Below are 16,941 nucleotides of genomic sequence, written 5' to 3'. Positions count from 1 at the left end.
TAAAGAGCAACTTAGTTACTAAGACTATAAGTTGAGAAGTCACACACTATTTCCTAAAAAGTGGGAGAAAAATATCGAAATACCAAATATACTGGGCTTATCACATTGAAAAAATACTGAAAATATGAAATTTTCAATATGGTTATAATAAGATTTCAATACAGTAACAATAATACAATAACAATATGAATTTTTCATGTAAAGCAATATAATGTGACATATTGAAGTTTTGGTATTTACTATAGATTATAGATTGCAATTTAATATTGATAAGACATATCGAAAAAAATACAATGTTGGTATTAAAATTGATCATAACAAAAATTCAGAGTATTATTTTTCCCGAAAACGATTTTTTCTGAACGGTATACGACCTCATCAATATCCGCCATTCCAAATCTGATTTTCCTTCTTCCCCAATTCAAAACCCTAGAAACCCTCTCCTCTAACTGCACCTCCAATTTCCCCTCTTTTCTCAATCAATATTCAATGGCCGCCGCCCTGGCGAGGGACCAGGCGCTCTCCCTGCTCGCCGCCGCCAACAACCATGGCGATTTGGCCGTCAAGCTGTCGTCATTGAAGCAGGCCAAAGATATCTTGTTTTCTATTGAGCCGTCGCAGGCGGCGGAGCTTTTCCCTTACTTGGCCGAGCTTCAGTCTTCCCCCGAAACGCTAGTCAGGAAATATCTCCTTGAGTGAGTAATCATTTTAAAATTTCCCCATTTTTTTTCACTGATTTTTTTTGCTGGGGAGTAGGTTTTCAAAATTGAAGTTATTATTTATGTCTGTTTTGGTTTTAATGTTTGTTGATGCAGTGCAAAATCACATTATGGTCAGATTTTATTAGTTCATGTATAGGGTGCTTTTTATTTGGTCCTTTTAATGCAATTGGTATAAATTAACTTATGAATTCACATCGTTCTGGTTAAATATAATGAACCTTTTAAATCTATAGTCTGGCTAATCGTCAAAATTGAAACTTTTGAATAAATAATAGCATTAGCCTTTGCCTACGGTGTATACTGCTAAGTGCTAGCATTGACTTCCCACCTTGTATACTCCTATAGGCCTTGTTTTGATGTGTCTCTCTTGCAAACTGCCCTCAACTTAAAACACTGGCTTTGCAGTTTTGGCGTATTTCGGTAGCCCTACTTTGTTGGGTAGCATGTTTCACCATTTAACTGTGGTATTGGTTGACAGGGTAATTGATGAGGTTGGGGCCAAACTAAGCGAACATCTTTGCATACTATTTCCCGTCTTATTGACATTTTTGAAAGATAATAATCCCATTGTTGTAAAGCAATCTATTATCACTGGCACAAAAGTTTTCTCTTGCGTGCTGGAAGAGTTGGCTTTACAGGTGTTTTTCTCTTCTCTCTACTCTCATTCCCTGCATGTATTATGTGCAAGTGCGTCTCTGTGTCTGTATCTGTGGATGGAACTGTGTGTTTGTGAACTCTAGAATTTTGCATGCTGTTTCTGTATGTGAATATGCATATCTTTCTTGTCTTCTTGTGATACAACATTTCAATAAATTAATTAATAAATAAATTACGTTCTTGATTTTTGAGTTGCTCTGTACTCTATAGCTGTATGAAGACAAAATTCTCTTTGTCAGGAAATGTTTCCGAAACTTAATTTAGAATCTCAAGAATCTCTTGTTCAATAATTTTCTCCGTAAACAAAATTACATGCATATATATAACAGTATTTTGTATCAGTATATGTAGATGGCTCCTCAGTTGTTTATCTTATCAGTATGGTCTATGCATGAAAACCATTCATCTCTTTATTTACTTTCACTTGATCTGTTTTGTACTGTTGGATTGTTAATGTAAGCTCATGTTTACGTATGAATCTTAAAGCTGTATTTTGAAATATTACAGCATCAACGGCGTGATATAGTTGGGAGATGGCTTGAAGAGCTTTGGACAGGGCTGATCAAATTTAGGGATACTGTTTTGGCCATTATCTTTGAGGTAGGTCTAATGTTGTTAACATACTGTCTTTTACTTCCGAACATACCAACTTCTCATACTGTTTTGCTGATGCATAATTTAAGCATTCATGTGTTGATTTGTTCTCTTGGTCATTAACCTTAAATGATTGAATAATTTCTCTAGAATTCTCATTGTGCGGAGATATGTGGTGCTTGTTTTCTGAACTTTTGTAGATTGTGGCTGATTTCCAGATATTTTTGCAGGCAGGGCCTATTGCTCCAAAGTTGTTAGGGATAAAGTTTCTTGAAACATTTATTTTATGCTTCACATTGGATTCAACTGAGTTTGAAATGTGCAACCCTGAAGGTAAGAGCATTTTTGGTAATGGGATTAATTAGAAAGCTATTGATGATAGATTACCTTTTCATCAATGTTCTTTCTTTTGTAGCGTTATACATTTTCAGAATTTTCAACTATGACATTTACAATTTGCTTTGTATGCAGTAATGGTGAGGCAAGGTAGGATGTTTAACATCTCATGGATAGCGGAGAGTCATCCTATTCTGAATCCTCCTGCCCTCATGTCTGACGCAAATAGATATCTAGGGATCTTTTTGGAAATTTTGCTGTCAGCTAATAATTTACCTGGTTGCTTGACAATTACTACTGTTAATAGGTGAGCCTTTTTGTATTGACCTTCAATATTTTATCTTGCAATATGTGGAGTCCGTGTGATGTTTATTAGTTTGCTTCAATTTGAATGGGATTTAAAACTTTTAATTTGAAGTTTAAAATGATTGGGAATTTTTCTTGTAACTATGTTTGGGCCCCAAAAAACAGATTCAGAAACCTTAAAACAATCCATATTTTAGACTTGGCCTTAGCGTTGCCGCAACGCCTGAGGCGTCTGCGTCAGTCAGGTGAGGCTTAAGCCTCAAACCCTGACAGAGGCGTGCGACCTGAGGCTATTACTGGCCGCCTCTCCTTAAGGTGCATGCCTTGTGCATTTGTAACTGGACTATATAATTAAAGTATGATTAAATCATACAAATCCAATTTCATAGGCTTGGATATGATTATGAAACATTAGTTCTTTTTTTGGAAAGTATCATTTGAAAATACGAGATACTAATATTAATGCAATCTTTTATTTAATGAAACAACATTATATATTGATCTGTTTATGTCCCTATGCACATGGTTTGTAGCATCATCAATGATGTTTTTTGGTTATTAGTCTGAACCTTTTGACTCAATGAAATGATATCATAAATGAAGAAGCGATTGAATGGATGTGTTGGGGAAATAATTTGACTTGTTAAGGGCATGAGGGTTGGGCAGGAAAGTGTTGACCTCTTATAGCTGTCTGGCCATATTTTCTGAGCATGATTTTGTCTCGTTGGCTTATCTGTACATTTGTTAAATGATTGGCTTTTCTCTTTTTGGTAAGTTTTGTCTGTTGACATGTGTATAAGTTCCTTATTAACTTATTTTAATATTTAACTCAGATTCCCATTTTTCCCCTCTTAACAATAAAATCTAACATATTTGCGCTCATATTTAATAATATATGTCGATGTCTACCACTGTTTGCTGACATAACATGTTTGAGTTGTGTATTCTCAAAGATATTTGTTCTAGAGTATGGTGTGTTCCTTTGCAAGTTGTGTTTTAACCGTATTTACTTTTTGCCTGTGTGTATAATGTTTTCTCCTGTACTCTTGCTTACTTATATCTGAGACCTTTGTTCTACAGATTCTACTAAGTGGTTATTATCTCACAATGTTATGTGTTTTGCTGTGTTTTTTCACTTGCAATGACATTAACTGTACGTTTCTGTTGCATTGTAGATTAGATGTGAAGGCTGCACTTCCATATAATAACTGTTAAATGCAAGTTGTTTCCAGTTTTAAAATAAAATTTCATGCAGTTTTCGATGGCATTTCCTTCTAAAAAGCTTCTGTGCAATTTTTTGAACCTTGTCAATATGCTCGCATCTTTTGTGGGAATGTTGATTTTGTATATGTTATGTTTGCAACTCTGTGGTTTTATTTATTTTGGAGCATGTTCTATATTGATCAAACAACAAGCAAGGTGCTAAAATGTTTGTTGATGTAGATATTCTGGCAAATTGCACCTATGAGGTAATCTGCATCATAGTGGAGTGCACGTAAAGGCCACCTCTTTTCGGGAGGGGTTACTGAAGTTGGCAACTTGTTTTAGTATAAGTTCAACTGCCTTTTTTGTGCTATCATTGCAGCATGCTGTCCAGAAATGTTAGCGTGGCGTTAAATGGCAGTTTGCCTGGGACTGCTGAATTGGTGGTTCAGATAAGGGAAGTAAGCATTAGCTGATGCCAACAACATTGGTGTTTGATAGGACTGATTAGGTCATAGATAAATTTTATCTGATTGGATCTAAAACCATTTCACCAAGCAACCTATTGCATTGTATATAATTGTTTTGTGAGACCAAAATACTCACCAGTTACAGCACATCTTTTGTATGAACATATGGTTGCAACATGTGCAACCTGTAAATACTGTTCTGTTGATGTATATAAGTGTTTGTGCTTTTCTATCTGATGTGAGTTCTTTAACAACTAGTTTACTTGTGCAACAAATTCCATCCAGCCATGCGTATCAGCATTTTCTTGTGAATATATATGCCGATGCTTCCAGATGAACTTCTGCAACAATCTATTTGGTCGGGTAAAGTTAGATTGATCCAAACACAAGTTTTTGCAGGCATATTTAGTTTACCTATGGAAGCAGGCTCATCATGAGATGACAACACCTTGACGGCGGTACAACAAGATTAAGCATTGCCAAATCATCTCTTGAAACACAACCATTAACATACAGTATTCCAAAAATCTACATTATGTCAATCATGAGATGACAATTTGAGTTCAATATTCATTATAGGCCAAAAGAAATCATATAAGTTGCTTGAATCAACAGAGAGTATTTTGAAGTTCATACACATTTGTCTTTTGATAGGACTTTGTTGTACACAGAATGTGGAGGTGTGCTAATGAAGTTATGTCCTGTTGCTGTTGTAAATTAGTTCCGAGACTTGTGCTTCTGTGCGATTTCACTGCCCTAATTAAGGCTAATCATCAATGGTGCTAATTTGGTTTCATGACTGTGCCTTAATATACAAACCACATCTTTTGATACTTCTGCTCTTTTGGGGATAACTAATATTTCAATTTTAGAGGTGCAATACATATCATTCTTTTGCTTGACTTAGTATATTAATCTGAAGATTTAAGTTAGAAATGATTTCTGATTAATAGGCAAGCTTATTTGTGAGCTGCTTCATTTTATGAACCATACCTCTGCATTCTCGGTCGTAGCTTCCCTTTGTTCTCTGTGTTCTGAGTCCCCTTGAACAGTTAAATTATAACATGCTTATAGAGCTTACGGTTTGACTATCTAAGGTTGAATTTGAGCAACCTTACTCAGGAGGGGACCTGTTTCCTCGTTATGAAAGTTTGTCATTCTTTTGGGTAAAGTTTTTGAACTGTCAAGATTAGTAGGGGATGGGGTTATATATCATTTGGGTGATCCCATGGCTGTGTCTTGTTTTTGATATTAATCGTGTGGTATGAAGTCCATAATTAGTTAACATTATGGATTTGAAGTTAACAACAGTTTTCACGTGGTCTGGGATGGTCTCTAAGCTTTGGGTATTATTGCATCCCAAAACTCCTTTTCTCTTGCTTAGTCTAATACTCTTGTTGTGCCACCTGGGGCAGCATTACTGTATCTTTACATCTTTAGGTTAGCTTCTTTTATATCTGATGATCAGATGTTAACATGGGAACTTTCTCTGTGGATATAATGATGCATGGCCTTTTCCCAAGCGGGAAATGATATGTGGGGTGTTTTTGTGTGCTGTATTTGATTTTGATTTTGGGATGTCCAGTTTTGGTTATGGCATCCAGTCGTTTCATTTATACTACACCAAGCTTTTTTTATTGCATTGATTGTTTTTTCGTAGTGCTTCAGCTTTTGTTATTATGTTTACCACTTTGATGCTGTGCCATTCAGTTCTGATTGATTTACTTTTCAGTAACTGTTTTGTGATGAATCAATCGTTTGGTTTATGAAAGTGAGCTGTGATTTTGGCCCTGTTTGTTTATCAAACTAGGAGTGAAGGGATAGAGTGTATACCAGGGGAGGGTAGATGGAGTTGGATGTTTTTCTTGTAGAGCTTCAGGTCTTGATGTTTGTTTATGTGCTTTGATGCTGGGATTCTCAGTTTTCTTTGCCACCCTTTTCATTAACTGTTTTGTGACGAATAAATGTATTGGTTCATGAAAGTGACCTATGGTCTTGTCCCTGTTTGTTTGTCAAACTAGGAGTGAAGGGATAGAGTGTATACCAGGGGAGGGTAGGTGGAGTTGGATGTTTTTCTTGTAGAGCTTCAGGTCTTGATGTTTGTTTATGTGCTTTGATGCTGGGCTTCTCAGTTTTCTTAGCCACCCTTTTCATTAACTGTTTTGTGACGAATGAATGTATTGGTTCATGAAAGTGACCTATGGTCTTGTCCCTGTTTGTTTGTCAAACTAAAAGTGAAGGGATAGAGTGTATACACGGTGAGGGTAGTTGGAGTTAGATTATTGTGATACTTAGTATCACTGTTCTTGGTTTATTTGTTCTGAATATCATGGATGTATGTATCTTCTCATACTCTGACTAATTGAGTGTGTATTATATACTTTTAAGTTTTGTTACTGGAGCTGTTTGTGTCTGATTGGAGCTACTTCTTATAATTTCCCTGCACCTAGATCAAGGGTCTATAGGTTGTGATCTTTGTATTCATTTTTTGGGGTCACATCTCAAAGATGCCTTTTATCTCTGATGTGTATGAGTTTGTTGGTAGAAAATATTAACCTTTTATCAGATGCATAGCTACTCGATTGTCAACAGAATCTAACATCACTATGTTCAGTCTTGTAGCTATTGCAAGGAAAAGGCCTGTCTACTACAAAACTGTCTTGAAGGCACTGCTTGATTTTAGTCCAAGTGTAGAGATGGCTAAAGGCCGCCACACAGCCAGCATTCAGTATTCTCTGAGAACTGCATTTCTAGGGTTTTTAAGGTGTACACATCCTTTCATGACCGAGGTAAAGTCCATATTGTATTGCTTCTTTATAACTTCTAATTGTATCATCATTCTTTTCGAAGCATCAGATCAGTCACTCCATACTTATATAGAATTTGACAATACTCATAAATCCAACATTTGTCATGCTAGCATGCATACTGATTGTTTTATGTATGTTTTTATCTATCTGAGTCTAAGGCAGTTGCTGTGTTTATATTCCATTCATTATTATGGAGATCCAATGCATTTAGGATTTCATAAATCTCTCGAAAAGCTCATTAACTCATTGAAATAAAGCTTGGTTAATTCTAGTGTCAATGCAGACATACTTGTGCACATTTGAGAGCCATCAATGTGATAAAATATTTGTTCTGTCAAGAATCACCCAAGTCTATAAGATCATAAGTCTGTTGCTACTCAACCTATAAGCAATTTAGAAAGTATATCAATCACTATTAAAAAGTCTTATTTAGAAATTGTTCATTTTTACCAGTCAAGAGAGAAATTGCTTAAAGAGTTAAGAGCAATGAATGCTGGAGATGCTGCTGATCAAGTTACCCGCCAAATAGATAAAATCATGAGGAACAATGAACGTGCTTCACGTGATCTTCAGATCAATAAGGTATATATGGGTTTGGAAGAAGAGATATGTTTTTGTTATTTGGTCTCTTTGATCGCTAATAATATACATACCGACACACATTATCTAATTTTGTAATTGGGTATTTTTCTTTAGGATGATCAGCTGTCAAATCAGTTGCATATTTCAGGGGATTCTACTAAGAAAAGGACCGCTCAATTCGACCATGAGGATCAGAATAATATTTATGATGGCTCTTCGAAGAGGCTGCGTCATGGTCCTCATACCAATACAAATGCCGCAGCGGATACTAATGATGCTAGGCAGGATCATGTTAATGGCATATCTGCTAAGCCCCCTGTGTTGGATGGTGGTCTAACTCCTGTGGAGCAGATGATTGCTATGATTGGCGCTTTAATTGCCGAAGGAGAAAGAGGAGTGGAGTCTCTGGAAATTCTTATATCCAATATCCATGCCGATCTACTTGCTGATATAGTCATCACAAATATGAAGCACTTGCCCAAGAATCCACCTCCTTTGACAAAATATGGTAACTTGTCTTCGAAACATCACAGTGACTCAAGCGATCCTACCCATGTAGTTGCATCGAATGGTTTGGCAACTTCTATGCAGACGTTAGACCATTCGGCTCAATTACCTGCTTCATCATTGAGCACGACTAACTTTGCTGTTTCAGATACATTTGCTTCTGCTAATCTATCTACAGATTCTAAACGTGATCCACGAAGGGTAAGGTTTTTCTTGGTGAGAGGGGAGCCCCATCCTTAAATTGGTTTTTTATTTATTTCGTCTCTAACTATTCCTTAACATTCGATGAACCTTCCAGGATCCTCGTCGTCTTGATCCAAGACGGTTGGTGGTTCCTGTTGATGTGCCTCCAACATCTGTTTTGGAAGATAATGTTGTCCAATTTCCAACTGTACAGTCTGATTTCGACCCTGTCAGCTCCTCCAGCGCACTCATATCGGTACCTCAATCTGTTCCTGAAATTGCTCCTCAGCCTCTGATGCCCACAATTCAAACTGACATAAATCTTCCAGACTCCCCAATGACAATTGAAGTGGACGAGTCTATCCAGAACGATGAAGTCCTTGATTTTGATGCCAACGCAATCACTCCAGATAAGGATGCAGATTATTCTGTACATATGTCACCATCTTTTAGCAAAGCTGAGGACATTGTTTCTCATGCATCAATGGATGTGGCCATGCTTGATGAGGCCTACTCACCTTCATCAGAAGAATCTGATGAACCACTGCCAGATATTTCAAATGCTGAAGCATCTGAGAGTGGATCTGCTGAGTTGCCAGTGCTTCCCTTGTACATTGAGCTGGATGAAGATCATCAAATACATGTCAAAAGACTGGCACTTGAACGGATAATTAACAAGTACCAGAATTCACACAGAACAGATATTAAACAAACACAAATTGCAGTGGTGGCCCGACTGTTCGCACAGGCATGCCCTAAGATTTCCCTGAATAATTTGTTGTTTTAGTGATTTTTTCTCACTTCCTTACTCCTTTGTTGGTTTTCCAAGATCTTTAAACAGGGATTTCCTCTCCTTAGTATTGTTTTATGTTTTAATAGAGATTTTATCGAGCTGGATTCATTGAAAGCTGTTTAATGAGAAAAATCTGAATGTAAATGTTTATTCACTAAATACACACTATTTATCTTAATCCTGTCACTAACACAGAAGCAATTACTTAAACAAGAGTAAATTTTGTCACTAGAGCAAATAAATCTGCTTGTTGATAATGAACTGTAGGTCTTGATGACACAAAGTTATTATTGTTTCAACTGCTCCATGCAAACTTTTTGATTTCCTTCAGAATAGGAACTTCATATCTAAAAGATCTTCATAGTTAAAGGAAATCCTTGAATGAAAACTAAATGGCTCAATTGGAATCATGAACTGTTGCTTGACATCTCTTAGTAAACCTCTGCACATTCTGGTACTAAAGAATCTATTCCTATCAGTGGTCCTGAGTTTTTCCATGTGCTTTTTTGTAGATTGATGTTAGTGATGTGACTGAGATGGTGAAGAAACTGATTATATCAGATTATGAACAGCAAAAGGTCCCTCTCTCTCTCCCTTAGCATGAATCTGATTTTTTGCTTGTTTCTCCCACAATCCTTACATTTTAGTTCCCATCTTATTCTTAATTGTGTGATATAGATTTAAGTATTACTACTCTCTACATCAATGTAGCCTCTGTAAAATGAATAATCAGCTGTGTTGGTTTTCTCATTATATTTTGAAGCTTTGTTGGTTAGTTTTCTTAATAATTTTTTTCTCAGGGTCACGAGCTTGTGTTGCATATCCTATACCATCTCCATAGTCTTGTTATCTCAGACTCTGCATCATCTGCTGCTGCTGCTGTATATGACAATTTCCTTCTGGCAGTGGTAGGAGATCTTTTAACTTATCTGTATTAGAGTTGCCCAAAATATATGATACTTTGAATTTCAAATGCAGGCAAAATCTTTGCTAGTTGATCTACCAGCATCTAACAAGTCTTTTAGCCGACTTCTCGGTGAAGTTCCCCACATACCTGATTCCATATTGGGGATGCTAGATGACATGTGTACCAAAAGTCATTCTGGAACTGATGGCCGTGATGGTGATCGTGTCACTCAGGGCCTTGGAGCAGTGTGGAGCTTAATTCTTAGTCGCCCTCTCATTCGCCAAGCATGTCTAGATATAGCTTTGAAGGTAAGTTTCGCATGATATTACGCCAAGAAGGGACATAGTGTAGATTTGTACATTTAGAAAATCAACCGTGAAGATAATTTTCCATCTTGTACTAGCTCAAGCTAGTATAATCTGTATGCACATTCTTTTTGGCAGCTTTTGATTTCTTGCTGGTTGTACCAAATTGATCTCTTCTTTAACTTTGCAATTCCACATGGCAGTGTACTGTGCACCCAAAGGACGATATCCAGGCTAAAGCTATACGCCTGGTGAGGAAGCTGCCAATCTATCTTATATTTCCATTGTCTATGTGCCTGTCTTAAGAGAGTGTATTATCTGTGAGGAACTTTGGACCGAAGTTGTTTCTCTTCTAAAATTTTTGAACCTCTCTCTCTTTGCCATTGTCAGGTGTCAAACAAACTCTATGCAGTTAGCTTTATTTCTGACAGCATCGAGCAATTTGCTAAGAACATGTTCTTCTCAGCTGTAGATCAGCATTCTTCAGATTTATTACTGTCAGAGTCTGCAAATTCTGACAGAAGAATTGGAGGACAGGTCCGTTACATGTGATCTTGTTATTTACATTTATTACGTTACTCGTAGGAATTTAATGTGTTAATTCTATCTGTTATTGTCTCTGTTCATTCTCTTTATAATTATACTTGGGATAGTCATTCTGTGATGCAACCCATGTGGTAAATTAATTTTTCCTTTGTTTCATGTAAGTTTACTGGAAGAACGATTTCCTTGACTGAAAGATTTGTCAATTGTGTGCAATTGGACTATATACTCGGCATGCATCATGTTTACGTGATTCATTCGATTAGAAGGATTGGTAAATTATGCCAAGGAGAGTTGTGATGTGTCATGGATAATTCATTCGGTTAATCGGTTTAAATATGAAATATAAATTAAGAGCAAGCCAAACCTCGCAACCCAATACTAAAAATAAACTTACTGATTTTTTGTAGTACTTTTTGCTCGTTAATAATACCCTTTTATCTATTCCTCTGCATTCAGGTAGGAAGTGCAGAAACATCCACTAGTGGCTCTCAGGTTTCTGAGCCTGGGATTTCTCCAAATGAGACTATGAAAGGGGTTCAGGATGCACCCCTAGATGATTCATCAAATATATTTTCTCAAGCTCACAGGCTAATGTCCTTATTTTTTGCACTCTGTGCTAAGGTTGGCTGAGGAGACACACGAAGTTATGATGCATATTTTGCTTATTCTTTTCTGATGTTTCATTTTTGTCTTTGTAGAAACCAATTCTTCTTCAACTGGTTTTTGACAGTTATGTCCGTGCTTCGAAGGCTGTTAAGCAGGTCTTTATCCATAATATTTAGTTAAATTACATTTTTAATTATTCACTGAAGTATCTCAAACGTAATAGTTGTCTCCTATAACTACCAAATTCTATACAACTCTTTTATGATGCTATCTGGGGTCATGCTGATCCTTTGCCTCATCTAGTTTTTTGATTTGCTATATGTCTGTAAAGCTGTTCTTTGCAATCTTGATTTTTGTATATGTGGATCTTACTAGATGATAAGAAGTACTATCAGTCTCATGCATATAAAAAAATTCTTACTGCTTTACTTCATCGGATGGGAGTTTGTTGTTGTTTATAGCTTTAAATAGCTCCACCGTTTTCACCAAGCCCTTTTTACCAAAAAAATGGTTATGTAGGCTGTCCATCGTCATATGAACGTCTTGATGAGGGCTCTGGGGTCATCGTATTCAGAATTACTTCATATAATATCAAATCCACCCCAAGGAAGTGAAGATTTGTTGACACAGGTTGCTTGTCCCTGTCTTCTCATATTAGTTCTCTAGCATTTTCTTGATTTTACTCTTCGTGAAATGCTGATAATTTTGGTTTCACCTGAAGGTTCTTCATTTGTTATCCGAAGGGCGAGCACCACCTACAGATTTGGTGGTGACTGTTAAACATTTATATGAAACTAGGCTGAAGGTTCTTACTGGTGCCCTTTTATACCTTTACTCCTTATTACTTAGCTGATCTTTTCATCATTATGAGATTTTTGCACTGCAGGATGCTTCTATTCTTATTCCTATCATATCCGCTTTTTCTAGAGATGAGGTGCTCCGTCTACCCTATTTTCCGAATTTCAGTTCTATAAATTCAACATTGTGGTTCTTTTACATTTCTTGACATTGAGAAATTTTATATTGCGGCACAACTAATTCCCTGTATGAAATCGTTTATTTTTTTATGTGTTTCCAGGTTTTACCTATTTTCCCTCGGCTTGTCCAGCTCCCTCTACCCAAGTTTCAGATGGCACTGGCTCATATATTACAGGTACATATAAGTTTGATATCTTCTCAGGACTTATTATTGGTTATTGTTTATTTGAATTGCATTTATTGCATTTGAGGCATAATTCAAGAGAAAAGAAAATTATAACTGTCCTGTTTTTGGGACATAATCGTATACATTATATTTGGTTATTGGTAAATATGAATGTGAGAATTGTTGATAAATAAGTTTTCGGAATTTTAATTAAGTTTGTTCTCGTGTTCCTAAGATTTCAATATCTGCTTTTTGTCTACAGGGCTCTGCTCATACAGGTCCTGCATTAACGCCTGTTGAAGTCTTGGTGGCAATCCATGACATTTCTCCTGAGAGAGATAGTCTTCCACTGAAAAAGGTGTTTGTCCAAGCTCGTTATATACTTCTTGTTATTAAGTTTAGTTTTATATATGTAAAGAAGTGTATTTCTTAAGATCAGATTTATATGCACTCTCGTCCTTCTTTTTTATTAAGGTGCACCTTATTATTAAGCTGCTGACCCAGATTCTTAATGCACCCGTCTTTCCATTGAAAGTTTCTCATGTTGCTATGATTCTCCATTAAAGCCAGTTCTGTACTTTGTAAAGTCTAGATAAAATATCTTGATAGTTTGTTGTAGCAGAAACTGTCATGTATATGTTCTATCCGAATAATCTTGTGCAATTGATTATCAGATCACGGATACTTGCTCAGCTTGTTTTGAGCAGCGCACGGTTTTTACACAGCAAGTCCTGGCTAAGGCCTTAAACCAGATGGTACGTATAGGTTATGTTCATGAATGCAAGTGTTCCCAGTGACACACTGTATCAACGTTGCTCTTTTTTTGTTTTCAGGTTGACCGAACTCCACTTCCACTGCTCTTCATGAGAACTGTAATCCAAGCAATTGATGCTTTTCCGACACTGGTAAATTCAGTGCCTCTCGAACTATTTTGTGGGTTTATTCACATTCTGTAATATTGCGTCTTTTGAATTCATCAATTGTTCTTCTTAACTCAAGATAGGTTAATGTTTTCATTGTTATCCCATTTCACAACTTTGCTTCCTTTCCAACCAAATGGGTGCCAAATGTTTTCAATATGAAAATATGATTTAGTAGTTGGACGCCTAAAAAGACGATACTAGTAGTCAACTTGAACTGACATCTTCCATTCTGCTTACATCTCAATTAACACACTGAGATCTTTGCATATCCTCCTCCTGTTTTTGGTACATTCTTCAGTTTCTGGAATATATGTTAGGCTGAGTACTAGTCTCGGTATAGCCTGTTATGTCGATCTTAATATGCTTACGGTGATTTCTCAATTTATCTGTCTGGACCAATTTGTATCTAGAGTCTTGGATGGCTGTGATTCCACTGATGAAACCTGGATTTCATCACGGCTCCTATAGTCATAGCTTCATTTTGTTTTCCGCCATTTGAATCTTTATAAATGACTGATTTTTTGTTGCTAATTCACCCTTCTGATTGATTCCAGGTTGATTTTGTCATGGAAATCTTGTCTAAACTCGTCAACAAGCAGGTAAGTTGCCTTGCAGCATCGAAGTGATAATTGAGCGTTTCCGTGGTTAGAGGAATCACGAGAGAACTGACTTTATGTTATGATAATGTGCAGGTTTGGAGAATGCCAAAACTATGGGTTGGCTTCTTGAAATGTATCTCTCAAACACAGCCACATTCCTTCAACGTATTGCTCCAGGTATATATGGTTCGGTTTTTGTGTTTTGAAATCTTGTTCCTTGACCTTTTCCGTTTTCATACAAACTCTACATATCTGCTTGCAGATGCCGTCTCCTCAGCTTGAAAGCGCTCTAAGCAAGTATCCGAATCTTCGTGGTCCACTTACTGCTTTTACAAACCAGTCAAGTATTAAAACCTCTGTGCCTAGGTATGTGAAGCTTGGCATTTCTTTAGTTTCTTTTCAACATAATATTTTAGTAATTCTCTAGCCCCCCTCTCGAGTCGAGTGCATGTGATAGAGACGAGAAAATCCATGTTACTTCGTCACCATGATCATAACAAGGTTGTTAAGGGTGTTAGGAAATAATCAGAAGTAATCACGTTTATAAAAGACTAACACGAGAATTGTTTATCCAGTTCAATACGACGTGTATCTATGTCTAGGGGTGATGACAAAATCTAAATTGATATAGGAAAATCAAATATAATGTGACAAAAAGATCACATTGCTTCGCGTAATCGGCCCTGTTATATATGTATATCTCTATGATTATTGTTCTGATCTTATAATATGGTGACTATGGCAGGACAACCCTATTGCTTCTTGGCCTTGCCTCTGAACCACACATGCAGCAACCACACGCTGCTTCGTATCTGCAGGCCTCCGATGGCCCGGCTCATTGACACGAGCAAAACTGGAATACCAAAGCTGTAAACAATCAGGGTGATCATGTCATGTCACATTGCTCATATGGCTGCAAAAATACTACCAGGCAGCGTGGCTCCGGAGCTGTTTTTTGGAATTGCCAGTGGGTAGTTCCTCGTTCCCTTGCTCGATGAGGGAGTCATTCGAGTCTGAGTGATGGTTCCTCCATCTGAGTTGTGGTTTGCAGGGTGTAGGATGTTTGTAGGGAGTATAATAGCAATTCTTGTTATAACTACCTTATGGTATAAATTTAATGTGTTGTGCTCATCTTGATCTACATGCTGAAAATTATAAGTGAACATTCATTTGAATTATGAAATTGAATCAACAAAGGTAAATGATGCCTAATTTATAAAATATCTATATATTTAGTTCAATATATCAAAATGACTTCAATAATAATACGATATGATGATGGCAACAATGATGAGAAAAAAAAATATCATAAGAAAATAATAATGAGGGGTATTTTTGGTGTACTTTCCTAATTTTTTTAATCAAATTTTGGTCTTGCATACTACTAGTTTCAAAATTTGCTTGTAAATTACTCCCTCCGTCCCAGTTTAAAAGTAATATTTTGCCATAAAGTTTAGAAGTCACATTTAGAATCTTTCATATTTTGAACATAAAATTTTATTTCATTATTCATCAAAATTACACCCAAATGCCATTATCTATATAAAAAAAAAGGAAAAACCAAAAAGTCAAACCACCAACTCACTTAATTTATTACATACTTCACCATCTCACTTCATTTATTACACACTCAACCAATTTCTTAAAACTCATGTCATAACTAATTCTAACTCTTAAACCGGGACGGATGGGAGTATTGAATTATTGATTCATTCTAATTTCGCAACCAATCAAGATTTTGATGCTGACATGATCAGACGATTACTTGAAACCCTCTTCCGTGAATAAATTCACCCGATGTCTCTCTTAACGTTGCGACACAATACGATATTTTCTCCATGTAAAACCCTAGTGCATCACACCACCACAGAAATCTCCCTGCAGCTTTAGATAGTGTGTTCCGATTTTCCCTCTCCAAATGCATGTGTTACCACTCATGACGTTTGGCTGTTTATATATATGTGACATTTTATTTTCCTACAACAAGTTGTATAGTGTGATGCACTAGGGTTTCTGTGGTGGTGTGACATATCCATTATACAGTTTGTAAGATATTGTGAAATTATAATGTTTTTAAATACACATGACCCTAAATCGTCACGTGTGTACGGCTGGGCCACCATGAGAGGTCGAATTGTTTGATATGTATATGGTTTCATGAAGTCCAATTTAATACTTACTATATTATTATTACTATTGTATTAATTTCATTTGTGTGAATTGGGAAAAGCTTTTGCAATAGACTACCACAAGCTTTGGATAACTATTGCATATCCACTAAAATAAAGAAAGTGAAAAAAAATTCCACATTGCACAAAGTCATGAGATAGGCTCTAGTTTCGAGATTTATATGATTATATCATTTAGTAAAATAAAATAGATTTGAGGAATGTAAATAGTTCAAATAGTTAGATACATATATTAACTCTATACTTATATATATAAATGTGGATAAGATAAGATAGAATCAATACCCAAAAAAATGGATCCAGAAAATAAAACTTATAGAATGTGAAGAAGCTGGTCGTCACATGCTTTGGAAGACAAAAGCAGTGTGGTGATTGTCACTGGAACGTATGCCGATGAGATAAAAAATGGAAGTAAACCTCCGCCCTTCAGGGTTGGGACGAAGCTACATCATCGTAGGGTTGGCGATAGCTCTAAAGACCAAATTTAACAGAGTTTTTTGGCCAGTATGGAATCGGTTAATTCCCCTTGATTCCACCTGAATTTCGATGTGATGATGAT

The 16,941-nt window shown here is 36.4% G+C and overlaps 1 protein-coding gene across 4 annotated transcripts; it reads left to right on the top strand.

Annotated features, from left to right (window-relative positions):
• The first annotated feature begins 348 nt into the window (after nt 1-348).
• Nucleotides 349-15,324, top strand: LOC125218957. Of its 4 annotated transcripts, none has more exons than XM_048120783.1 (28): nt 349-695; nt 1,201-1,360; nt 1,887-1,979; nt 2,204-2,306; nt 2,445-2,616; nt 6,903-7,077; nt 7,552-7,680; nt 7,795-8,188; nt 8,336-8,388; nt 8,486-9,118; nt 9,676-9,741; nt 9,964-10,071; nt 10,142-10,378; nt 10,579-10,626; nt 10,766-10,912; nt 11,378-11,542; nt 11,620-11,682; nt 12,047-12,157; nt 12,249-12,332; nt 12,414-12,461; nt 12,606-12,680; nt 12,934-13,029; nt 13,346-13,426; nt 13,505-13,576; nt 14,149-14,193; nt 14,287-14,370; nt 14,456-14,559; nt 14,939-15,324. In XM_048120783.1, exons 1-28 carry the CDS (start codon nt 490-492, stop codon nt 15,033-15,035), a joined length of 3,849 nt encoding a protein of 1,282 aa, XP_047976740.1. In that variant the 5' UTR covers nt 349-489; the 3' UTR covers nt 15,036-15,324. The 4 variants fall into 4 exon arrangements, with proteins under 4 accessions (XP_047976740.1, XP_047976739.1, XP_047976738.1 ...); XM_048120782.1 differs by having other exon boundaries at nt 8,336-8,403; XM_048120781.1 differs by having other exon boundaries at nt 7,795-8,388.
• Nucleotides 15,325-16,941: the final 1,617 nt, after the last annotated feature.

Source organism: Salvia hispanica, chromosome 4, assembly GCF_023119035.1.
Source record: "Salvia hispanica cultivar TCC Black 2014 chromosome 4, UniMelb_Shisp_WGS_1.0, whole genome shotgun sequence".
Lineage (NCBI taxonomy): Eukaryota > Viridiplantae > Streptophyta > Magnoliopsida > Lamiales > Lamiaceae > Salvia > Salvia hispanica.
The sequence above is the reverse complement of the archived record's forward strand: the minus strand, read 5'-3'. Positions and strand labels throughout refer to the sequence as shown.